This window comes from Haliaeetus albicilla, chromosome 16 (genome assembly GCF_947461875.1).
Source record: "Haliaeetus albicilla chromosome 16, bHalAlb1.1, whole genome shotgun sequence".
Lineage (NCBI taxonomy): Eukaryota > Metazoa > Chordata > Aves > Accipitriformes > Accipitridae > Haliaeetus > Haliaeetus albicilla.
Genome location: NC_091498.1, coordinates 1431766 through 1457862, shown reverse-complemented (window position 1 = coordinate 1457862; position 26097 = coordinate 1431766). Strand labels below are relative to the sequence as shown.

Sequence of the window (26097 nt, the reverse complement as noted above, 5' to 3'; positions counted from 1 at the left end):
TCGGCCCTGCGGCGGAGCCGCCTCAGAGCAGGGAGCGGGGCTGTGGGCCGGCAGCTCTGGACCCTGTCCCGGCCACAACCAGCCCCATGGGCTCGCGGGGCTGCGCCTCGACCTGGCGAAGCCCCCCCATGTGTTGCACCGTAACCACGCAGGGACGGGTGTGCAGAGGCTCCTGGGGCACCACCCAGCCCCAGGGAGGTTTGGGGACAGGCAGGGTCCTGCCCTGCTCCCGGCTGCACCGTGCAAGGACGGAGCAGCCCAGGCCATGGCGCAGCCCAGGCCGTGGTGCAGCCCACCCGGCAGCTTGACGGCAGCACGGGCTGCTCCGGTGCGGCAGCGGTGCCGGGCAGAGCTGAGGGCGCAGGCAGGGGTCTCTGCCCCACCTGCATCAGCCCTGGACACCTTGGGGCTGGACCCCCAGGACACAACACTCCGTGCCCAACGTTTGTCCCCAGTGGCCCAGGGATGACCCCGGGCTGGACCAGGAGGGACGGGCTCTGCTGGGGCAGGGCGCTCAGCCCCGGGCAGGGCCTGGCAAGGGGAGCTGGGACCCCCCAGGGCAGGACAGGGCTGCGGGTCCCCATAGGGTCCCTCATGGCCACTTCGCTGCAAGCCCACCCCCGCTGCACCCTCCCACGCATGTCCCCAAGCCATCCTGGTCCCAGCCCCCCCCAGCCCCACCCCCACCGGGTCGCTGTGCTCCGGGCTCTCGGTATGAAGTTTTATTGCCGTCATGCAGGAGTAGTTTTGATGTAGTACAAAAATAATGTCTTTATACAAATTTTTTTCCTTTTTTTTTTTTTTTTTTTCTTACAACAGGCTCCTTCCCACAGCGTGGCCCCTCCGCCCACACCCCCCAGCCGCTCCTGCCCTCCCCGCACCCCCCCCTTCCAGTTTGCTTTAATACAAGTGTAATTTACTGGCGATGACCGGTGTGCAGGAATACTGGGTATGATACAGCCTTGCAGAGTCCCCAGAATATTGCTTTAACTTTGGGGAAAAAAAACCAAAACATAAAGAAGTGGGAGCAAGACAGGAGAAAACCAGATGGAAAGAGCAGGGCCCCAGCTGGGGGTCCAGGCCCCAGGGGACTCAGGGCTGGGGGTCTCTGCTCCACTGCTGGTGGCACAGGGGGGCGATGGGCACGCGCTGCAGTGTGCCAGGACAGATCTACCATCTTTAAAATAAATAAGGCTAAGACTTCAGGCTACTGGCTCAGCTGGCTGGGGTTGGTGCAACTGTTCTAGTCTGTATTAGTGTTCACAATTCCCTGCCTGCCTGCTGCCAAGCGGCTTTGGCGAGTTCGCAGGCAGGACATAATGCCCGATGCTGCCAAGGAGTTTCAGGTCAATCCCTATGTCTCCACAAAGACACCTGTAGGTTGGCCCAGGCTAGACGCAGTCTGCTGCCCCAGCCTGGGGCAAGAGAAGGCAACAACACGCTACAAATAGATCTGCTACTCGCTCCCTGCCCGCACTCACCAGGGTGGAAGAGCTGGCCCCAAAAAGCAGGGCCAGCCCCACAGCCGAGGCCACAGCAGCTTTTCCCACCCCTGCTCACACATTTCCTTGTGGCCAGCCCAAGGCTGGCAGGAGAGGGCGATGCTGGAGCTGCCACAGGGCTGGGAGCAGCCCGGAGCAGGGGAAGGAGGCAGCCAGAGAGCTGCTGCCTTGAGCGGGAGCCCTTGCTGGGGCACTGTGAGCCCTGGGATCTCTGTGCAAGAACAGTTCATCTGGCAAGACAGGCATCCAGTTCACAAAATGAGGCTCAGAAACAATCGTTCCTGTTCTCAGCACAGGCAAACGCTCTTCCAGTGGCATTAGGTGACAAACCAGGACATCCTTCTCCCGCCTCAGCACCACACAGGGACAGCAGAGGTGGCCCCAGGTTTGCATGGCGAGGCTGGGATGGCAAGATAAGCTAGGGAACAAATACAGTAGAGACTTCAGCCAGCCCCTTCCTAATTCTAGGCAGATTATTTTGGGAAGCTTTTTCACATTATAACTCATATATTATATCTGTACCACAACTGAAGTGTGAAAATGCTAAATCAGAATTAATGCAATTTTAACTGCACCTTAGATAAGCTACTGAAAAATAAGATTAAATCATATATCCTTACAAAACTAAAAGAATCAGTGAAAGGTGGGAAAGAGGTCAGAGGCCACACTGGGCCAAGTCCTGCAAAACCTTTGAACTGCGGACAAGATCCCATCTTTGCAGCAATTGCCTGCAAGGATGACTCTCTCCTGAGGCGGCGGCCAGCTCTCCGGGCAGCCGCCGGTCACACAGGATAACCGGGCGGCTGTTTGTGCTGCTCACGAAGGCCTTGGCACACTGCAGCCCACGCACGGCCACCGAGGGTTAGACAACACAGCCAAACCAGGTGGCACGTCAAGGACAGAAAAAGATTTGATGCAGATGAAGGGAAGTGGGAGGTTTCAAGAAATTCTTCCTTTCAAGAAACCCTGATAAATCTAAGCTTATTCAAACCATATGGAGCGAATGCAATCAGCCGACTCTCTGTACTGCACAGCCGCAACTCTTGTGCCAGCAAACCAGCTTCACCCTTGGTAGTCTTCTCCTTTCCCACAGGCTTCGCTCGATCCAGAGAACAGCATGGTTAAAAAGACAAGAGAGGTAGATTACAGTCATGATTAAAAGCAGATTAGTCATCTAGGCTTCGATTTAAAAAACAGATTCCAGAAGATGCCAAGAGGTTGCTGCTTCCAAAACTAGCTTTTTCAAAAGTCTTCTCCCTCCAGAGCGAGTGTGAGTGCGTGTCCCTGAACAGAGCTCAGAAGAATTGCTACATTATTCTCCATCACGGGACACCGGTATTGCTGTTGAGCTGTAGTAGGCGACGTGAAAGGCAGACTGCAGGATGGTGCTTGTGCTCTCGGATGTGTGGGAAGCTACTTCCGAAGGTACCTCTGGGCCAGGATAGCTGCATCCAAAGGGTTCATGGGCTGGGCATCATGGCCCAGGCGTCGCACGGGGGGGATGTTCCCAAACTGCCGCTTCTGTAGGAAGCTCTTGGCCTCATGCAAGGTGTTCTTCTCCTCAGCCAAGAGCAGCTGCTGCCTCATGTAATTCTCAAACTCGTACTGCGAGCACTCCTCTGTCACCTTCACCTGCGAGAGAACCACCCAGTCAGAGCCACGGCAACAAGCAATGTTCACACGACTCTCCTCCAATGGTCCTGAGCTACCGCGGAATAACTGGAGTCTTAATGCAAGAACTGGACCTGCTGCCAGACGTACAGGCAGGACTCACTTGTGCCACCAGAAACAGAGGTCTGGAAACCTCAGTGGCTCTGTCCTGATGCAGCTCATCCCAACCCTGGCAGATATTCAGGGGCTGCAGCTGTCTGGCCCCAGTTCTCACATCCCCCCCGAGCCCTGCAGAGGGATTTCTCATGGCAACACTGACTGCAGCATCACAGACAAAAGCTCCTACAAGGCTGTCCCCAAGGCAGTGAGGTCACCAGCTGTCACTTCCAACAAAAAAATATGCTGGCAAGAAAACAGGATGTTTGCTCCCATCACAGAACTCACCAGGGAGCCTGAGCCAACATCGCTACCTCCTCCTAGCTCTCCCAGTGCATGTGAGCTCTCAGCTGTGTGTGAGGGTGCAAGCGCAGCTCGGAGAGGAGCAAGCTGACCCTCAGCCAGCTCTGGGGCCTGAGAGTTCACTTCCAGGCAGCACGGCCAGCTGGATGTGACTCCCAGCCCCAGCAACATGACACTTTCCTTCCGCTGCACAAGACAACGACGGACTTGGCCACCTCGTATAGCAGCAGCCACAGCTGGGTCCTCACCACCCTCCCCTCACCAGCTCGGGGGCCACAAGGGGCTGCCATCTCCTTCCATTACAGACAGACTTAGCACAGAAAAGCAGTTCCACAGAAAGGTAAGTAGGAAAATCTACCTCTTGGGGGTTTTCAGGGTTAGCCACTTGGTCATCGATGTCTGGCACCACTTGCAAAGGGCCACTCAGCGAGGACATAGACTGCCTGGGGGGAGAGTACAGTGTCGGGGTTCAGAGCACAGAACCAGCTCACCCACCCTCACCCATCACCCTGGCCAGGGCAATCCCACCTGGCTGGCTGTGAGTGTGGCAGAGAGCTACCTGGATGCCACACCGGCTACTGCTACTAGAGGACACTATTCCAAATTCAACTTCCCTGGTATGAAATCATGTTATAACCCTAGAGCTGCCTTTTTTTTTTTTTTTTTTGTTAAACAGGATGTGGAAATCTTAACTCTTGCATAGGTAGGAGAGAAAACAGCCACAGCTCCAAAAAGCACAGACTTCACTGCTGACTCAACAGACAGCACAAGAACTTTGCCTGGGCATGCTGTGCAGCACAAACAGAAGGTCACAGGGCTAATAAGAGAGGGCTGCACCGAGAAAACACTGCCAGGATCCATTTCTGCTGGAGTGTGCTACTGGAATCTCATCCCAGTTGGTTCATGCCAGTCCTGGAGTCAGATTTACCCTCAAAAAGCATCCCCACCCTGCACGTGTAGTGTTCCCACCTGTAATGGCATCTCCTGCTCTTCCCCTCTAGAGATCTCAGTACTGTTTTGTAATGTTATTCCTTTAGACTCCAACCCTGGTCACAATGACAAGCATTTGTGCAGGCCACTCTGGCTGTATCCATCAGCAGACACCAGTGGTTGAGACACAGGATTTAAAGACTTTTTTGCAGTTCTCACAGATCCTGCTCTGGTGTCCTGTTTGGCAGCAGTCTGCTGGCCACAGCTGGAATAACGCTGCCTGCGGCCAGAGACACCATGTTCCTGTGTCTCTCCTCTTGCACGTACCATGATGCTATGATGGAGCTGAGAGAATCCAGCACTTCAGAAGCTGTCAGACGCTGCTGCGGATCCAAGACCAGCAGTTTTCGGATCAAGCACACAGTGTTTTCTGAGACCCGTCCATCCCTGGGAGAGAGAACACATGATAACTCCGAGTGCCTGAGGTGGGCAGAGGCAGCAGCAGGATGGATGTGCTGGGAGCACAGGTCAGGAACTAGAGGAGCCACCACTGCTTTGACTGAGAGAGCCCAGAATTAACCAGGGGGTTGATTCCCTGTTTTGCAGCATGGGGCCTCTCTCACCTTTGTACAAGATATCCCAGCTCTGCTACTGCTTCCTTGGGGACCACTGCATACAGTCTTTGCTCTCATTACTGCTGCGACCCTCAGGGGCTTCGAGTGAAGCCCCTCCAGCTCCAGCTGTCCCAGTAAGGCCCAGAGCACCACCCGCACAGGCACTAAGAGAAGGGCCTCCCTGGGACAGGCTATACTTACTCAGGGATGGTGTACTCGGCAGCCTTGATTTTGCGGAAAAGCTCCTGAGGTATGCTGTCATAGAAGGGGAACTGGCCATAGAGCATGGTGAAGAGCACCACACCCAACGCCCACATGTCACTGGGTTTTCCACGGTATGGCCGTCCTGCGGGGACCAAGGAGACAAAAGCAACAGGTTTTATAACACTGCTCACCTCTGCAGCCCACCACCAGCAGTAAAGGCACTGAAGCAACCTCTGTATATGCTCCCTTTTTTCTTAGCATTAATCAAAATGCTCAAGACTTCCTATCACAGGACACCAAGAACCTCTTTCAAAGATGCATCCTTTGCAAATAAGCAAATTGTTCATCTCCACACAGGTGTCTTCCCTTTCCCTACAGAGCAGGGCTACCCCTGCTGAATGGCCTCGATGTGATCCAAGTGCACTAAATAATCAGAACAACTGCATGCTGTGCTGGAGTTCACCCCTCACTCCCCTTTGCCCTCCCTGCAGACTGTTGCCACCAGGATTCCCCGAGCCTCGCAGGCTCCAGAGACGCACCCTGCTGTGAGTCCAGGTCAAAGGAGAAGGGAATTTAAGGGCCAGTGAGCACAAGGCAGGGGGAGGCAGGAAAGAAACCCTAAGAAGAGTAAGTGCTCCTCAGATGAAGAGTGGCCCAAGATTAATGCCAACCTCATCACCCCGACTGCACTGGAGATTTGCATGGAAGTGCAGACTAAGACTCTCCACATCCAGCTCAGATTGAGCCCATCAAGATGGGACTCTGCCTCCGGGACAGATCCAGCACACAGACACTGGAGCCTGCTGGGAAGCTGTGGAGGGCACAGGAAGGTGCCTCCTCTGGGCAGAGGCATTCCCAAAAGCTGCTGCAGCCCCAGAACACCTTGGGAGCCACTGAATAGAAATGCTGCTTTAAAGCCCCTTCAGTCGCACAATAAATCAGCAAACAGCAGAATGCATGAGGGTCAAAAAATTAAACTCCAGTGCTGTACCACAGCACAGGACTGAGGGAATGACTTCCTCTGACTCACGCAGTGAGTCACTGCTGCAGCATTTGTTATTTGTACTAATTATTCTTTGCTTTATATGCTCAAAAAAAGGCACCTCTCCCTCCTCCTCCAACTTTTCCTGCTGTGACATTTCAGCAGCCATAAAACGCGAGCCATCTCTTAGCAGAAGACAGCTTCTAATCTAAAACAATGATTAATTCTTCATGCGTTTTAGCTTCCCCTTGCACAGGAGCATTAGCAATACAGACAGAGGGATGCTCAGAGTCTGAAGGTGGTGGTGAAGCCTGGAATGTCCTCAAGTAACTTTTCCCTCGATGCTTGGAGGGGAACTGCAGATTGAGCCATTTTGGAACAGTGTTTTCAAGAGCACAGGTTCGGGCTGCACAGACACCCCGCAGGGAAGGGCTATTTGCAGAGACATCAGAGCCGGAGAGCAGTGCGATTGCACCCAAAGGTCAGGCAAGGTGGTGCTACAGAAGGATGCAGTCCTCTAACTAAGGCTGCCCCTTGCAGGGTCTCAAACAGCCTCAGCTGTCAGAGAAGTCAACGACAGCCTGTTCAGCGCCTTGTGGTGTGTGGCCTACAGACAGGCCAGTCAATCCACCACCAAGAGAAGAAACGCAGGTGTTTGCAGCCAGGCTATGCTGGAGGATAACAGGGCTGAAGTCCAGGACAGAACAGTACCCCGGATGAGCAGGAAGGAGCAGCCCCATGCAGCCTTTACCAGACACCAGCCACTTGAGCTGCAACTGCTCCAAGCTCCTGCAGAGCAGTTGGCTCGTATCATCCATCTGGTTACAGGGGCCTCAGGATATCCTGCAGAACAGGAAAGGCCTGCAAAAAAACACACGTTCCACCTCCCTGCCTGCCTCTGCTCCCTTCCTGGCTCAGTCCTGCCCAGGAGGGAAGCAGCCTCAAACCTGCCTGGCAGATCACAACGGAAGAGCTCAGCTACATTTATTGCTGCTGCCTGTAAACCTGACAACAAACTTATTGAGGGGGTCCACCGGGTCTGGAAATTTCAGGACTAGCTCCCTCTGAGGGGATATCTGAAACACAATAGCTCAGGATACCACAAACTAATAACTCAAATCTTCAGCAGAGGTGTTTTCAGTATTCTAGATGTTATCCTTGCATAAACAAATGCGATTGACAAGGATTCTGGCTTTCACACTAGCTATATGCACACCAGCAAGTGGTGCTGCCCAACGTACTGCCGACTTGTCCAGAAAGCAGTTGGTGCTGATGACCTGCTGTCCACAGTTTTAGGCAGTTTCCCATCGTCCAAATGATACCTTGACCCTGTAGATGGATAACCCTTAGGCAGGTGGGATGCATTAGGGGTGATCTTGGACTGCATCCTGCAGTTCAGCTCCATCCAAAGGGAATTTTATCTGTGCTCACAAGGACTACTCCACAACATGAGCTAATGCATGGTAACTAGAGTCTATGTAGACTTATACAGAGGTGCTTCAGATGCACAGTCCCAACTGTAAATGCACCTTTCAACACTTAGTCAAGCTCACCTGGATGAGGAAAAAAAACCCAAAACCAAACAACCACAACCAAACCTCCAGAAAAAAACCCAAAACGATGCCTCAGTCACTGCCCTGATGAACAGGACAGCCCTGCTCAGCTATTGCCAGCACAAAAGCTAGCACAGTAGCAGACAGAGTTTATTGAAGAGAAACCTCCTGAAGCAACTAGACAGACAGAAACCACATCTGTTTCTGAAAGTCCCATGCACTGGAAACAGTTAAAAGGTGGGAGGACATTAGGGAAAGCTGTTCTTTGCCAGACTTCTGCTTAAGGCCACTGCTGCAGACAAGGCATAGGCCAGACTGCTGGAGACAAGATACAGCCCAAACAGACTGCTAGTCTGGCCTGATGTGATCATTCCTTTATTTTCAAGTAACTCCTCTCAGTCAGCCCAGAAGCTGCTCAGAGGGTCAATAGTTCCCTTCTGTAAGCAAGCAGCAGCTGCAGCAGCAACTGCTCCTCTTAGTGTATGGCCTGGAATAAACTGACATGATGGTGGGATTTGGACCAATTGCCTCTTAGGTCTAGGGATTTACCTGCAGCTTAAGTGAAGCCTCAGAACAAGATTCAGGTATGGGAAATGGAACGTCTTGTCTGCAGTCGGACTTATTTAAGAACAGACAGGGAGCTTTTAATTAGCTTTGAAGTTCAGACTAGCCTTAAGAAAAAAGTTACACCTGCTCCTTCCCTCCATACCTTCCCAGTTGGGAAAAAACAGACCAAGTCTCATAATTGGACCCTAATTAAGAGGCTCTCACAGAAAGCAGGTTACATATGGGAACAGAAGTGGGTTGTTTTCATTTATTGTCAAGAGCCACAAATAAATGCAACAAGTGTTAAGTGTGGAGGCTGTGAATTCCCACTGAGGACCGAAGGGGATTGCCTACCACTAAGCACATCTGGGCTGATGTAGGCAGGGCTCCCTCGCTGGTCTTTCAGCAGGTCATCTTCACTCACGAGGTGCTTTCCAAGACAGAAGTTTGTTATGGTTATTCGATGAGTCCTGGGGAGAATCAGAAGGCATCAGTGAACAAGGACTATCCTGCATGAGCCAAACAGCACAGAGGAAGTTAACACCAAAACAGAGGTGTGTGTCTACAGGGCTTTTTGGGAGGCTTGAAGTGCTGGGAAAAGACAAGCGGAGCTGTAAGATCAACAACTCCATCCCAAAGGGGAGGGATTCCACACCTGTCAGCATGGCTTGCAAGACTCTTACGGGGGAATAAGAGAATCTGTTACAACTATGGACATCTACATCCAACTCGAGTGGCACATATAAGCGTGGCTGTAAGCACAGGGTCCTTGTGTAACTTGCCCACCTTGCAGCCACACAGGTGCCTTTTGGCCAGCCTGCCAGGAACATCATAGCCAGCAGGACAGCACCTTGCAGGCATCAGCAGCACCAGGATCTGCACTTGTGTGCTTGCTGACCATTGTAGTGTATGAGAGTTAACAAAGTAGTTTATTTTAACTGCTGATTCTCTTCTATGCTTCTCAACCACCATCTCCAAAAGCATCTTCTCCACACAACATTTTCTGGCAGCTGAGGAAAAATACCCTACAGAAGGACTGCCACATGCCTGGCCTCCATGCTTACATGTCGCCAGCAGATGAACCACAGGACCTTTGTTCAGATTCAGTACAACCACTTTCGCATTACCCAGCAATCTCACAGCAGTAGTCTGGTGGCAGTTTTACCTGATCTGCAGGACTGTTCTTCACATGCAAGTATGCAGAACAGAGAAAGTCTAATCAACATCCAAAAAACCTCCTACAGAAAAGGTGAGAACTGCAGGTACATGCAATACATGCAATTAAGATACCCCTATTTCCCTATGGTATTGCCAGCTCCAATTAATGAATTTTTCCAGGGAAAGTGAGCTCATTATGAAACTACTATCACATTAAGTCTTCCATGTCACTCAGATAATTTGGATTTTAACATACAACTTAAAGGACTGTCTAGAAGTTTTCTATATTCTTGAAAAGTATTACACAACTAGAGCCTGAGAGCATGAATTAAGTCAGTCACAATAACCAAGAAATACTTCCAGTGAGTCTAACAGACAAGTGAAATAAAACCAAGTGTGGGTTGGCAATGGAGATTTGATTATTAAGAAAGACAGATTTGTGTTTAAGAAGTGTTAGCTTCAACTGTCAGGAGACTTCCCTGGCTGAATAACAATCTGCAGGATTTGTTAAGGATTTAAAAGACTAAGTGTTCTAAAGGACACTAAAATATTCAGGGTTGCTTGGTTTTATTTAGTCACCAAAATTTGATCTAATCTGTAATCATCCAACTACTGCACTGGCTAATTGGAAAACTTTAATGCCCACATCTTGCAGGGGACAACGTCTGAGGGACCTACATTAGCCCAGGGTGTAACATGCCTGGTTAGGACTTTGCAGTGATATGTAGCTACCTTCACTCCTCCACAAACAGAAAAGACCTGGCTCTTCTATGAGCACGGCTGGAACAGAACAAACATTTCTGATCAGACCAAATGGCTGGTCCTCTCCATGGTGATCTATTCTTATGCCTCACCCACCCTTTCATATGACTCACTGCTGTAGAGGCTACAGTTTTTCCTCACCAAAGCTGATGGTCTTGCTAGTAAAAAGCAAAAACATAGTATGTAATACAAAGAATGACTTTGGCAAACATGTTCACAAAGCTTAAAATACCTCCCCCTTCCTGCTAGTGGGGGCCCCTGTGCGCAGCTCTGTCAGTGGGATGCTCCACTGCACACTTTGCCCAGAGAAGAAGGGAAGCTCTGGGTGGATCCTTTAAAGCAGCAACCTTTGTCTGCCTCTTCCTAGCAAGAAGGAGAATCAAAGAAGCAAGCAGAAGATAAGAGATTTATCTTAAAGTATTACAGAAATGACTTAAAACTCTTTACAGGTGGCCCTGAAAAGCACTAGCTGCTGTGTGTGTTGGGGGGAACCAAGAAGCTCAACCTCAGTAGGTAAAATCTGTTTGCTTTCAAATGGTATTACGGAGGAGAAAAAAGTAAGCTATGACCAGAGTGAAGCTGCATGCTTTGTACAGACTCTGGAAGCCTGTAGACCTAAAGCCTTCCAGTTTTTTTATTCATTCCACAGAAAACCAGACAGTGTGAAAAGACAATGAATTCCACTCATTCTTAAAAGTTAGTGCAAAATATTTATCCAGTAATGCAATACTGAAGGACACAGTGGAGTATCTGAACTGGAACTAGCTTGCCAACTAAGTAACTACATAACCCAAGATAACTAAAAAACTCCAAGGAGCCACCAAGCAAAGTGTACACTACCACCAGCTGCCTCTCACTCGTTCTGAACTCATGCCCCACTGATGCTGTTCGCTCTGCTCTGGGAGGGCTAGTCCCTCCTGTGTCTGCACAGCATCCAAGACATGTTGGACACCAGCACATTATAAACTGAGGCTTGCATCAAACCAGCTAATGGGAACAAGGAAGCTATTTGAAGCACAAATACAGACTAGATAGAAGAACTTTTGTTTAGATAAGTAAATATATTTTACTGCTAGCAAAAACACAGCAGTGCAACAGTCAAAGATTTAACACTGCTGTGATTACAGTACAGACTGCAGCGTTGGGAATCCCTTTAGCATGACAGAAAGTGAATTATGTGAACAGAACCACTTACAATGTCTTAATTCTTTTTTAAAATATAAATAAGTATTTATTTTGCAGGTTTCTGAATTAGAATAAAATTTAGTTTTCAGAAGTTAGAATTGAAAAAGAAGTGCTGACATGGGGTCACTAAGCTTGGTGGAAGAGTGAACTATCTAGGTTGGGCTCAATTCATTTTTGGAGAATAACTTGTGTAACTTTGAGCTGGATTTGTATTTTTGTGCAGCCTACTTCCAGTTCCCTCACCCTTCTCACATGAGAGCACTCTCAACAAGTGCTGCCTTCAATTGTGTTTCTAATAGAAATCTGCTTCAGGGAAGAAATGCAAGACAACTGCCAGAACAGCAGCTCTCCAGCAGACTTACCTTTTGTTTAGCACCATGTTTCCTAGTTTCAAGTCTCTGTGCACAATATTTTTCTGTAAAATATGTAATAGTATAACATAAGCAAAAGCATATTTGTTATAGAAGTATAAACTCAATACTTGGACAAAAGCACTAAGTATCTTTTGAAATCATGTCATCTTCATTCTCAGAAATAACGTAGATCAAGGTTTCAAGTCAGGTTCCATCCCAGGTACTTTATGCACTTCATTTTTGATTCTGGTCAGAAGGACAGAACAAGCAAATTTGCTGCTTTGAACACACAGACAGACTTGACTGAAACTAAGAGACCTGAAACTTAAGTGTCCAGGCTCAGTAAGACCAATATGATGAGCATTCCCTCAAAAATATGCTTCACTGCTCTGCCAAGGAAGGATGGGTGTCCCTTGTCACAGTGTAAGAGTCAAACATTGGCAGAATCTTTTTTTGTTACAATAATTTCTAGTTCATTGATCTCAAACTTGTAGCTTGAGGTTCTGATCTCAGAAATCAGTTCTTACATTGTTATTTATTTTGCTTCAAAAGGAAATGCTTGACGTGTTTCCTGCATTTGATTAGTCTCTGCTCCCCTCTTCAACCACCCCTTTCTGAGGTTAGTAACACCCTAGTTCACCTGATCTGCATTTAGTCCAGCTGGCCCCTCTCCACAGTCAACAAATGCTATGTTATCATCGAGAAACTTGAGGAGAAGGGAATGCTCTTTTACAGCTTGGGGCATGAGGTCTTAGAACACTGTTAGGGGGAAACAGCTGAAATATCCATCCTCTGTAACCTTGCCACTGCCTGCACAAGGAAGTTTTAAAACATCTATTATACTAACATGGGAAAACTAAGCCTTCCAGCACTGAAATGGGTAACAAAGATCTTACCTTATGTAATGCTTCTACCACTCGTACCACATCATAAAATATTACTACTGTCTCCCGCTCACTGAGTCTCTTCTCTTTAATGACATAATGCTGCAGATTGATCAGATCTGCTGTTTTGTCACTGAAATCATGAGCACAGAGACAGTCTAACACAAGACAAATGCGCTTCTTCATTTTTCTAACCATTCTGTTGGCTTCTAGATCTTCTATAATTTCACAAGCTCGGTCCTACAGGGAGGCAAACAAATGAGCAATAGTTCAGGGAAGCTATCTGGACATGTGTACTTACAGAGCACTAGAGAATAAATAACTACGTGGTGATCTCAAAATAAGCAAATGCAATCATAGCACTTGATCTTTGCCCTGAGTTGGGATTTCAAAAAAGAAGATACATGATCTCTACCTAAAGAAGCCAGAGAAAGTCTATGCTGTTTGGCTATATGCATATGTCAGCACTGATACTGTTTATATACACACAAACACCTTTAGATAAAAACCTAGAAAAACCCTACAGTGGTACAGACTCTGTGAATACTAGGGATCCAACACATTATTAATGAGAAGAACAGAAATCTTAAGACACAATTAGCAGTTCTTCCATAACATTAAACAGGACACAGCTGAGTTGGACATTTGGCTTATTTAAGATATAGTACAGATGGCCTCAAGTGAAAAGTCTGTTGACAAAATTTAACCAGCAAGCAAGGCAATACCAACATCCAAACCAGTAATTCCCATCAGCCCATCATATCCATAAACAGCTCTGAAGCATTAACAGCAACACAATTCATTCACACAAGACATCGATCAGCATATTGACTACTTTAATTTGCTGATACAGTTTCTTGGCAATTTGTCCCCTCTTGCAAGTCATCATAAAACAGTACAGAGACTGGAAAGCACAAATTCAGTTCTAAAGGGTGCTCTATGGGCACAAATTAATTCACCAGTGAAGCAGCTCTTTTCCTATTTAAAGGGGACACTAATGAGCACCTGTCCCATCTTTGAATGTTCTCACACTTCCCAAATCCCAAACCTCATTACATCCCACTTAACTATCAAAAGCCCCTGCCACAGCCTTGCTTGTTTGAAGCAGCTGTGGTTAATCTCAGCAGTGTGCTGGTAACTCTTTACAAACAAGAACAGGGTCAGCACAAACTGTACGTTAAACAAAAGCAGCTCAAGCCAATAGTGATTACTGGCATTCCCCCAACCTGGATGGTGACCAGCTGTACCTGAAAGAGCCCGTGATGATGAACCACTCCTTCCTGGTTGTGGAGCAGGGAAAGGAGAGAATACTCTGTGTGCAGCAGCATCTTGCCCTGTCGTTCCTCCTGGGTTTCTATTCCTTTATCACCCCTTTCTTCTAAGGTGAGAATCTTCAGGAAAAGGGAGATGACCTTTGTAGTTCCCAGAAAAACCCAAATGCCCCCAACCTCTGTCATTTTAGGTATTCACATGTGTTTAACAGCTGATGTGATTGCTCTGATGTTTGCATACTTGCCACAAACCTCCCTGAACTAACATCTATGCAGAATGCATAGCATGAGCTTGATTAACACAGAAAAGCTGCTCAGGTGGCTTTTTGCAAATATCCCTGGTGATTTTTCCCACTGGATCCACCCCCATTTCAGGCACAGCAGGGCAGATCAGAGGGCTCCAGGAGAGCAGCACAGCAGCCACAGAGGCCTGTCTCAGGGCTAATCTCAACACCAGATCTATGCCTGGCAGAACTGCCCCACCGAGGGGAAGTTCCAGAAGCCATTTCTGACAGTGCACCAGTTCAGCCTACACCACACACTACTGCAAGTGCTTCTGTCACAAGACCTAAAGTTAAAAAGCCCTGAAGATCTGGAAGCCCTGCAGTTTGCTTACCTTTAGCTGATAAAAGTCATCTGTCCCATCCTTTCTTGCCAAACACTGAACAATACTCGGCACAGGGGAGTTACCTAAACGTGGACCTAACAGCACAAAGCAAAAACAGACTTGTTTTCCTCTAAGCAGCAATGACTAATTCGGGGTTACATCAGTATGCAAAAGTGTCACACAGTTTAAACTGAGTTCCTTTTTTTTCAGGAGACTAAGTGCATTTCCACAAATTACAATCTAAAGAAAAAAAAGGTATTGAACTCTGAAACCTTTTTGGACAATGTTTCATTTGTTCACTGGAGAAACATTTAACAAAAGCCCACACGTGGCACAGCTGTTTTCAGAAATTCAAATTTCTGCATGCCTGAACCATACAGCTTTTATATTTACTAGCAACACCCACGGCAACTGTTATTACCACACCTCTGAAGCCAACTGCCACCTCTGCAGGGACAGCTCAGGTACACAGATTAGTCCAAATTTCAAGTTAACATACAGTCTCCACTCTTCAGTTTGAATCAATCAGCTTCCAATTGATTATCCATTGGTTTCCAATATGAATTCCATCATGTTTTTGACAGTTTATATAATAGTTCTAAACTAACAACTATTCTAGCAACTCTCGAAAGCTATCAAAGTGGTCTTGCCTTGGCACATACTGCTTATAATGACCACTAGTGCATTATTAAGTTGCCTACATGCTGATTTGACAGCATATTGTCAAGAAGGGTTGAACATTTCTCTGGAGCTCTAACCAAAAAGCCCCCGAATGAATTTGCTCTTTAATGTTTAAGAATGTAGTTTAAAAAAAAACAGAGGGGGGGGGGGGGCAGGTAAAAGCAAGGGCTCATATTTATCTTAAAAGCCATGCCTGTCTTTCTGTATTAGTATTATAAATCTCCTTAGCTTGACTAGCTGCAGAAGCTCCAAGGGCTGCTGCTCTGCTACATCAAGTGAATTGCACTCTGAGGTAAGACGTTGAGTTACACATCTGCTTTGCCTCATTTTATAGTGCCTTTTATTTTCAGTTTTGCAATCAGCAGCTACCTTGAAAACTGAAGAAAACCCTCCCTGCTTACCTAGTATAAAAGGGCCCGCTCTCTTGGCATTATTTCCAGAAATCCCTGTACAAAGAGCTTTTGCTTTAGTGGATGTTTCCCCAGCTCCTCTGTCTGATGCTCGCCGCTTCATCCTTGGCTCTTGAAAGAGAAAGAAGACCACATTTGATGAGCAACTTTAGTTATTTCTTATACTACTCCTTATTTCTTAGTGGAAGGCTTTCACCTACTGATGTACTCATGTCTCTGCCTACGTATGTTTCTACAAAAAAGCTATGGCTCATTACTGATAGACCAGTTGTTGGTTGGAGGCTTAATGCATTTTTGAAGGTATAAATCAGCCTCATTATTCAAAGCAACATTTCCTAGAACAGTTGTTTGAGACACATAGTGGGAACAAGTCAAAATAATTAAAGCTTGTTTTACAGCAAAAACAAGTTTGCAAATTAACATATTCCAAAAAACTCTGAAAGAAAATACTTAAGTTATCCTTCTGTATGGATGTCTACTGACTCAGCCTATGGACTTTTGTGGGTTCCTTCACAGAGGACTTCCCACTAGGCATCACAGCCAGCTCACCAAGTAACTCAGAAGGCTCAAATCTGTTCCTCAAACAGCCAAGAATGCACAAAACTAACTGACCATGAAAATGAACAATATCTTTCACCTTTTCCAGCAAGGGCACAGAAGACTGAAACGTGCTAGTTATTGTGAGATTCAGTTAATTTAACAATGATTTTTCAAAAATTTATTTTTAGTCTTAAACTAAGTCCCCCTCTCTCTTTGTACCTCTTTAGGCTTGAACCTTTTTACTACATCTCCATCTATCTACATCCACTGCAGCTATTTGGAGTCCAACATATAAAACTCCATCACTTCAGTCTCCACACGCAGGAATGCATGCTTTGTTTAGAATTAACACACTATTACCTGCCTTTAATGGATATTCCAATGAAAACATTGTGGTGCCAGTACATGTGCTCTCTTGCACTACCACTCCATGCAAAGAACAATTTAACCTATTAAATATTAATCTCATGCTTTGTGTCCAAGTATTTATTCAAGGTCCACACATCACTACAATTCAGCACAAACAACTAAAAGCTTGACAAATGCCTACTTATTCAGGTATTGCAGAAAATCTGATTTCCAACATGCATTGTCTGCTGCTCAGAAATCTGAAGAGCATTTGCACTGGTATGGCAGAGCCAATACCTAAGCTGACAAATAAATTCAAGCCTTTGTGACTAAAACACTTCTCCCCCAAAGGAAAGCCTTGTTTCAGTTTAGCAGGAAAAGAACCTGTTTGCTGCCAGGCTAGCCTTCACACACTGCATGCTTACTGCAAGCATAAATCAGCTCCATCAAACTGAAGTTTTGTTCCCAATACACCTCCTCTTCAGCTTTATCTCTTGGAAAATAGTTTCAAAGACTTTCACAAATATCTAGACATTAAATGCTTGTGCTCTAGCATTTCAAAGATTTTTTGGGTTTTTTTGGGGGGGGGGGGGGGGCAGGGGAAGAGGAGGAACTAAGCACAGATCCACTTTCTTACTCTGAGCAAGTCAAAACCAAGCCCCGGTAGTCTTCCCTAAGAGGTTACTAAAGCAGACTGGGAAAATATTTTTGGGTTACTACTTATGTGTTTTAAAAAAGTCCCAGTGTTTCACCACATAAGAGACTGATAAATCACCATACTTTGAATGAAGTTTACCCTCTGGCAGTCCCACCCTTTCTGTGGACACAAGCGTGATCTCATTGCATTAATTCATCTAGCAGTACCTGTCACCAAGATCAGAGATAGCAAGAGAGATAAGGTGAGAAGTCTTGCAGCAGACTTTGCATCCCTGCACTACCGACTTCCACCAGCTGTGCAGATCTCCAACAGAGAAGTGTTACCAGGCCCAGCTAGCTGAACAGAATAAAGTCCTGAGCCCAATATGCTCCTTGTTCTGTTCAGTCCGCATCCCTGACCTAATATTTGATTGTGCCTTATAAAATTCTCCACTCCTTGCAACATCATCATCCCTGCTGGAAACCTATGAGTAACATTTCCACTGGAGAAACCCCACTGCACAGAAACTCTGAGATAATGACCGTTGTGCAATCTGAGCTGGATAGGAATCGCTGGTGCAAACAGCGTTATCGTAAACAAAATAATCTGAGGACTCACGTAGTTCAGCATCAACTGTATCTTTACTCTTCTTCCAAACTAGGTTTTCCAACGTCTCAGGAGACAGGAGTCATCACCTTGGAGAAGGCTGGATGGTCGAAAGGTCGAGGACTCTGTAATGCGAAACGAGATACACTTGATGCTGTGGTTCTGGATTATTCTTGATTACGATAACGTGGTATGCACCAAAACTTCTGTAGCTTGAAACATCTGTGTTTATTTTGGCTTAGAAAAGGCCTGAAGCTCCTGATATCACAAGAGAGAATAAAAGGGCTCCTGAAGTTCAGTCCCCAAAGAGTCACAGACACATGGCCCTGCACAGCAAGACAAATACAAGCGTCAACTATCTCAAAAGGCATTTTGTGACGCGAGACAGACCTTCAGAGCAGAAACAAACATGTTCTCCATTTTAATCTCTGCCACATGGTACTAGCTTGACTGTTTTTAACAATATCTTAAATACACCCAAGCTAGCAACAGTGCCACAACAGAATCTTCACCACTGGAAGCGATTTTTAATCACGGTAAGAGTTAATGCTTAAAAGTTTGGACTTGAACAGAACAATTTCTGCAAAAGACAAAGAAGAATACATTGAACTTTATTCTTATCGAACCCCCACTGCAAGTTAATTCCTCTTTACAATTTATATCTAGCCTCTTAAAAAAAAAAATAATCAAACTAATTCAACTTAAATTCAGTGCTGCTTAACAGTTCATCTGGTACCATTAAAAAGGAGAAATTTAGGATTTAAATCAGACACTCTAGAATTGAAACTATACCACCTCTATCAAATGCTTAGTTTAACCCTCATATATCAAGTGTTAGACTTTTGTTAATCCAAGCTGGTTTACTTTACCAGTAACCAGTTACATCAACTGAAAAATGCACAAGGAACATTTGGGACATGGGAACCAAACTCCCAACACCACCCAAAACACAACACAGTACTATCACCTGGTCCTGGGGGAGCTGCAAAGACTGCTAAAAGTCTTTCTGAATTAGAGTACTGAAGCTATTTATACTTTGATGAACCATGTTCAGAGCGACTGCTCCAGGCAGCAGGATGCCCCGGTCAGGCAGACCCGTGCCGACAGCACGCAGACAGCCTGCTCACCCGCGCACTGGCTAGCTGGCACTTTCGGTATGAGTCGTCTCAGCACTGAGAGCCCCAGCTCTACTGCTGCCTAAAGGACATCCACTGACTTAAATATCACAGCTCCGTCACAGAATACTTGTAAGAGCAAGCAAGAAAAACACCAATATAAACGAGTACTTAGCTATTAAAGACAATCCTATACCACTCACAGCACTGTCTACCCAATCTCCCCGCTCCCTACTCGGTTCCTGCTGCATTGCGAGGCAGTGAGGGCAGAGCCCCAGAAAAAATCTCAGGGGACCTCAGCAGCACCCAGAGGGTTTACATGTGAGCACTTCAGGTTCCTCTGAGACTGGAATGAAGGATGGTCAGATGGAAGAAAGGTCCCAGAGCAAAGGGAAGAAAACCAGGGGCAGCTTCTGTGAAAAAGCAGGAAAATTGTTCCCTTTTCTGCACATTGTGTAACCCCAATTAGAGCAAGGAAATTGGTCAAAAGGGCACGGACTTCCTTGTGTAAGCCTCCCACAGAACAAGTGGCTATCCAGTAGGCATAGGGCTAAGAACAGTATTTCGAGACTGGGTTTAAGGAAAATCTTAAAATAAGAACAGCAATGCAGGAGGCTTCCCCTCCCTGCCAAGCTAGTGGGTGTTTTCTACCTGCAAATTTGTTTAATCTTGGCTTGCACTGGGCTGATAAAAAGCTCTGATTTCAAGGGGCTTCACTGCTAGAAGTACTCACAACACAAAGCTGGCATTGCTCAGACACCAACAGCTGAACTATATCCTGGAACAATAAGCTTTAAATAAGTTTTAGACAAAAGCCATAATAAACTGGATGGCTTAAAATGACTCTGCAGCTGTAAGAGGAAACATGAGGCCACAGCAACCCTTAACACCCAGACCCGGAGCGGGACCCATTGCGAGATGGGGGTCCCATCTCACAAGCAGCATGGGCTGAAGCCATTTGCCATCCCACCCGCAGGCCCCGCAGCATCCCTAGCCTCGCTGCAGGCACAACCAGCCCCTGGACACATGCTGGCCACAGGAGCCCCACCAGCCCAGCTCAGCCAGAGGGACACTGGCAGTGTCACTGTTCCTCTGCCTAACATGTTCAAAGAGCAAATGAGCAGCTTCTTCATGTGCTGCTGCTAGTGCCACCCAAGCAGCCGAGCCTTCCCAGGACAGGCTTGCTCAGAGCACGCAAGAGGGGAATTACTGCATCGCACAAGGATTTCCTCCTCACACACAATGAGCAGAGGGCAAACAAGCAGTAAGTGGAGTCCCACACACAAACTGGTCACGCTGCAGCACAGCTGAGATTTAAAATAGCCCAAAGCTGAAAATTTAGAATGTTTCCACAAGAGGTGGCAAGCCTCATAAGGGCAAAGAGCATCCCCCCCGGCCCCTGCAGCAATGCCTCTGTCTACAAGCAGCCCCACAGACAGCCGGGACTTTCCAATTCTTAAGTCTGATAAAAAAAAAAAAAGAAATAATCTTATCATCAGCAGGATCAGTCTCAAGAGAGAGCATCCAACATTTCTTCAAAGAACCAGGACAAAACCATTTATCCCTTAGAACACTCCATCCTAGGGACAGGACCGTTAGATACTGATGTGGTAGATTCACCGCCGCCTCCACCAAAACCCAAAGTGTACAAAGTGAGTCAAACCACCCCCGCACCCTGTCCCACCATCTGTAACAAAAATGGTCTCTCTCACACAGACAATGAAGTTACAAGTCTAGCACAAAAATTCATTACTTAATGATTTTAATGTGATGCATGCAATGTATCAAACATCTTTACTGGAGAAGTGTCTAAAGCTTCTTACTGTGTTAACTATGACTTCAATAGAATTATTAATCAAATAATTTGGAGACCTAGATGTAACATCTTTTAATTATGTAGCTTAAGGAAATTGTCTAATTCACAAATTACTGCATGATGTTCCAGTGCCCAGCATAACAATGAAAAACAAGAGAGGAGGAAACTGACCTTTTCATCTCAGATTAAAGAACAAGCAGGTCCTGCAGTCCAGCAGCCACAGCTAATAGCTGGAGCAGGGCAAAAAAAAAAAAGGACCTTTGGGGCGTTAACAGGATTACTCAGCAGCACAGAAACTAGTTAAGACACTGGAGCAGCTGATACAACCTCCGTGATGCTTTCTGTTGCTTTATCTTGCAACAAGTGGACAAAATGAGTTAGTTGGTGTTTACACCTTCTAGTCTGATGACTGGCAACCCTGAAGGTGTCCTACTCCACTGCTACAAGCGAGCTGATCTCTGCAAGTAAGGCAACGGGATGAGCTAGCAGCTGGGAAGCAGCAGCAGATGACAGAGCCCACCAGCGTCTGCTGGAAGTTTGGGGCTATTGAGGACAAGCTCCTTCAGCAAGGAGCTCATACCAGTTAAGGAAACCTGCCTCTGGGAGCCCAGGTGCTGCTGGAGCAGCTCCCAGACAGACGAAGGAGCTGTGCCGCGGCTGCTCCTGCTCACCACGCTGCCAGCACCGCCCGTTGCTCCTGACCTGGAAACGCTGCAGGTGGAAACAAGACAGGGCTGCGCGGGAGTCGCAGGCAGAGCTGCCAGGCTGCCGACTCGGGCGTGCGCACAGGACTAATGAATCACCGCTCCCCGCGGGCTTCGTCATCGAGCTCGAAACCTCCATGGTGGAAAGGCGGCACTGCAGCTGGGCCCGCCGGGCGCTCACCGCCCAGGGAAGCACAGTATTGCTCCGTACTCGTGAATTATCCATCTCCCACCCCAGACAGGAGAAGACCTGCCACCCAATGCAGCAGCATTTCTGCCCAGCTTTCTCTTCTGGGAGCCAAATGGTGCAGCACTTGGGATGACGCTGGAGACTCGGACCAAACATTTTTGTCTCACTCACCCTGTCCCCTCTCCTCTCAGCCAGCACAGGACTCAGCTTTTGCAAAAACGAAGCTAAAAAAAATTGATTCAAAAAAGCAGCATCAGGCTGCACCTTTTATCACCTAAATAACACACTGGGAAGTATTTATCAGTGATGATTAACCAAAGTTCGCATTTAAGCCTGGCTCATGGCAAATTCCAGCTCATGAGAAGCAATGCTGGACATGACCTAAAAACCTACATGAATGCTGACATTAAATGAGTAAAACCTCGAGTACGGTCCGGCTTCCCAGCACGGGAACAAGCAGGTTGGTATCGCTCCGAGAAGCGGCAATCCCGGAGCATTGCCACATGCCTTCCCCAGGCAAACCCAGCTAGGGACAGCTCAGACCCGAGTCATCAGTGCTCCCAGGGACAGAGGCTCGATTCCCATTGGAAAAGCTTCCCTGAGAACAGGCGGAGTTCAGATCAGTCAGGCCTGCAGAGGAGTCACTGGCTGGGGGATTACAGGGAACGTTTGCCAGGCAGGTCCCAAGCAAAGCAGGCATGCGGGAAGGAGGAGCTGCTGCTGCAGGCGGGTGCAGGGACAAGCCGGGGTAAACTCCCCTCCCCCTGCAAAGCACTGTGGTAGATTCACTATACAGGAACATTAACTTTACCAAAGGCCTTGGAAGTTTAACCATTCTGTAAGAGAAGTAATAATAAAAAAAAAAAGCCCATCAGATGACTCAGAGCCACCAGTGCAACCCATGTACCGCTGTGCGAGCCCTTCCGGGAAGGGAAGTCTTCTCCAGAAACAGAGGAGCCCTGACTCAGAGATTTCTTGGAAATGTGCGAAGACTTATTCAAGCTTCTTCCCTAAGTGACAAGTTTGCTCAAAACCAGGCACAGAGTTTCTCTGACCAAAGCAGAAGGAAGAATCCTGAGGTGCCGGTGCAGCCCCATACTGCCGGAAGGCACCTGGTGAAGTACGAACTCACCAAGCAAGCTGTGCTTCGCAAGCTGGGAGACATGAACACCTCCGGCAGCCCCTGCTGAACTAGCAACCCACTAGAAAACCTCCTTCCTCAGCCAAACTTGCCAATTAGTTTAATCCCAGGTATGTGAGCAAGTCACAGCCAGTGCTTGAGAGGCCATAGTGCTAAAAGGGACCTCAGTACACCTCGCCTACATCCCGCATCTTGCCTCATCTAGCTGTGGCCACTCTCCAACTTCTCAGGGACAAAAAAGGCTTCCACAGGCCAAGTCATACATCAGGGAAAGCAAATTCCTTCCTGGCCCCCCCAGGCAGCCAAGGAAACTCTGAAACACAGGATTCCAGCAACGTAATTACAGTGCAAGCAAGCAACAAGCTGGGCTTTCTTTAAACCCTTCTGATGCATCAACACATGCGATAGCCAAGGACTCATCTCTGGGAGTTCCCTGTTTGGTTACATAAACATCAACTTCAGCTTAACCCTTTCACGCTGAAGCACAAGCCACATCCACCAGGAAAAAAACGTGCTCCAGCCCAACATCCTCATGGCATGGGCACCTACAGCAGGGCTCAGCGCAGAAGAGCCTGGAAATCCAACTGCAGCACTCCGCCAGCACCTAAGACTGCATCGCTCTCCCAGCATAGAGCCCAGTACACGAGTTCTTGACCTTGGGCTGCTCCCATGAAGTCAGGCAGTCATTACCCTTAAAATCACCGTCAGGTGAGATGCGTATTGTATTACGAGATTTTACTTTTTGTTTATAGCTTATGTTACTATGTACACTTGATTTTCCATAAATCCACTGCAGGACTTTCCTCATGCGCACAAAGATTACTGCATGACTCACACACGTGCTGACACTTTTGTTACAGTGAGGTGTGGTTGCTGCTTTTAACGATAATCTACTCATCAAACTCTAACTAGATAGATATATATTGAAGTTATCTACATATACTGCCATGCTAATGTTACTATCATTTGTATCATGAAAGCACACTGACAGACACCGTAAGTTCACAAACATGCACCCAACTAACAAAAAAAGACTGTGTCACATAGAAGATTACAATGGGCCTGGAGCCTCCTCTGGTCTAGCAAGAGCTCGCAGCTGGAGAGTTCCCAGGCACGAGTGAGGCGCATGCTGTAAAAGTCCAAAGCACCACCGAGTCTCTGCAGACAGAAAACACATCCCTTATTTAGGCTAAGCACAGTGGGCAGTTCAGGCAAAATCAATAGGGTTGCCCTTAATCAAACAGCAGCTAAGTGCCTACAAGGCTTTCCTCTGCGTGGTTTCAAAAGGAGATGATTCTGTAATATCCTGAGGATAAAAAGCAGCTGAACATGACGGTGCTTTTAAGTAATGCGATTATGTGACCAAACCATCAGCACGGATGCCACAGAGAAAAAATAAAAGGATGTAGCACAAACACTCCAGCACCGGGGAAACACGTCCTGCATCCCAACCAGGGCTGCTTGCCAGCAGGTAAGCCCTACTCTGCCCCATCCCTCAAGTTACACCCCACCTGGGCTGCAGGCACCCCACAAACCCAACCACCCTCCATCTGCACCCAACTCGTGTCCCTTATGCGCCAAAGGGAGCCTGTTGTCCCGCAGCTCAGCCCCACCACACCGGGCACTGGCCTCTGCTCCAAGCTCTCTGCCTCCCTCTGGACATGGGATTACAGCCTGAGACTAGAGCCCAAGATGCCTAGCACACCTATACGTAGCCGTGTATATTAAGCCTACATGTTAAGACTCTAAACTAGCAAAGAACTGAATTATCAACACCAGTGCAGCACATTCACATCCACAGCCATGGCAGGCGGAGAGAGCAGTTGGCTGGGAACAAGACGAGCCCAAAACACCTCATGTCAGGGAGAAAAGCAGCGACACAAAGCCGCTGTGCCACAGGCTCCCTCCAACAGGAACAGACAAGACCTTTAGCGCTCTCACGTACTGTGGCAGCAAAGCTCCCAAAGGCCACAGCCAGAGCCAACAGGTAACAGAAACAGGTTCTGAATGCAGGAAATCCCACAGCATACCTCCTTCTCTTCTTCAGGCGAGCTCACACAGGGAGGACGGGACAGGTTTCTGTAGCTAGCTCCAGCTGTAATACTTTATGGTCTTACTCATTCTCACTTAGAGGTACAACCTTCAACTACTCACCGCTGAGACACACGAGACTCCTCCTCAGAACAGAGGTCCGAAACTACTAAATTAAGAAACCCCTGCTCAGACTGAAAGCGAAATCAGCACCAAACACAAGCTGTTTGCTCCCTCAGCAAGCCCTGAACCTGCCAGCGAGCCGCAAAAATAGCTACACTGTCAACAAAGTCCAAATCCCCACCAGCGCTGTCAGCGGGGAAGAAAACGACAAAGCAGTTTTACAAAGTGATTTTTTAAACCCCTTTTTTGCCGCGATACGCAAAATCCCACCCTTCGCGGGTGAGCGGCCGCTGCACCGGCAGCACACCGACCGACCGGCCGGCCGGCCGGGCCGACCCCTGAGGAAGGCTCCCCGGAGCGGCCGGGAGCTCGCCTCGCAGGCCCCCGCGGCGGTCCCGGGCCACCGGCTCTCCCGAGGCCTCGGCCGGGCCCCTTCCCGGGCTGCGGGCAGCGGGCGGGCTCCGCCGGCCCGGCCCGGCCGCGGTCCCCACACCGACGGGGCTGGCGGCGGCGCCTCCCCACCCACCCCGTCACACAGCCGGACCGGGACCGACCCCGTGACCCGGCTCACCCTCCCCTCGCCCGTTCCCCGCTCACCCATGGCCCCGGGGCCGGCGCGGCCGCCGGCGCCTCCCGCAGCCCCACGCCCGGCCGCGGCCTCCGCTCCGCTCCGCGGCGGACGGCCACCTGACAACGGAAGTGACGCACAGGCCACCGCCCCCCCCTCCGTCCCACAGCCATCCCGCCTCCTGGCGGCCGCCGCAGAGATGGCGGCGGGGCCGCGGGGAAGGGGGCGGCGCTGATTGGCCGGCTGAGCCAGAGCCGGCTGCGATTGGGGGAGAGCCCGGGGGCCTGGAGGGGAAGACTTTGACGGGTTGAGGCGCGGACGAGAGGGAGGCAAGAAGCGAAGGCTGATTGGCTGGGGAGGGATGACTCCCTCCGCCGATTGGCTCCCGCTCCGGCCGCCGCTGGACGCCAAAGGGGTTGGTGGGCACGCGGGAGATTCGAACGCTCCGTGATTGGTGGAGAGGCGGGTGCTTTCGCGGGCGAAGGCCGCCAGCAGAGCGCCGCCATCACAGGCCGCCGTGCCCCTGAGCCACCTGCGACACCCGGCCCCGCTCCTAGCAGTCAGGC

The 26097-nt window shown here is 48.4% G+C and overlaps 1 protein-coding gene across 2 annotated transcripts; it reads right to left on the bottom strand.

Annotated features, from left to right (window-relative positions):
• Positions 1-707: 707 nt before the first annotated feature.
• STK40 (serine/threonine kinase 40) lies at positions 708-25672 on the bottom strand. Of its 2 annotated transcripts, XM_069802875.1 has the most exons (12): positions 25561-25672; positions 17856-17968; positions 15704-15823; positions 14631-14716; positions 13991-14134; positions 12756-12983; positions 11869-11921; positions 8756-8871; positions 5318-5462; positions 4830-4949; positions 3931-4015; positions 708-3134 (listed from the first exon to the last, which is right to left on the bottom strand). In XM_069802875.1, the coding sequence occupies exons 3-12, from the start codon at positions 15813-15815 to the stop codon at positions 2916-2918; spliced, it is 1308 nt and encodes a 435-aa protein (XP_069658976.1). In that variant the 5' UTR covers positions 15816-15823; positions 17856-17968; positions 25561-25672; the 3' UTR covers positions 708-2915. The 2 variants fall into 2 exon arrangements, with proteins under 2 accessions (XP_069658976.1, XP_069658975.1); XM_069802874.1 differs by lacking the exon at positions 17856-17968 and having other exon boundaries at positions 25561-25665.
• Between the last annotated feature and the right edge of the window lie 425 nt (positions 25673-26097).

What these genes read in the sequence shown, in the direction of transcription:
- STK40 (XM_069802874.1), bottom strand. An exon ending in ATGACTTTTATCAGCTAAAG is followed by an intron (nt 14,135 to 14,630) that starts GTAAGCAAACTG and finishes CTTTTCCTGAAG; the next exon opens with ATTCTCACCTTAGAAGAAAG. An exon ending in ACCCTGAAAACCCCCAAGAG is followed by an intron (nt 3,135 to 3,930) that starts GTAGATTTTCCT and finishes GTTCTCTCGCAG; the next exon opens with GTGAAGGTGACAGAGGAGTG.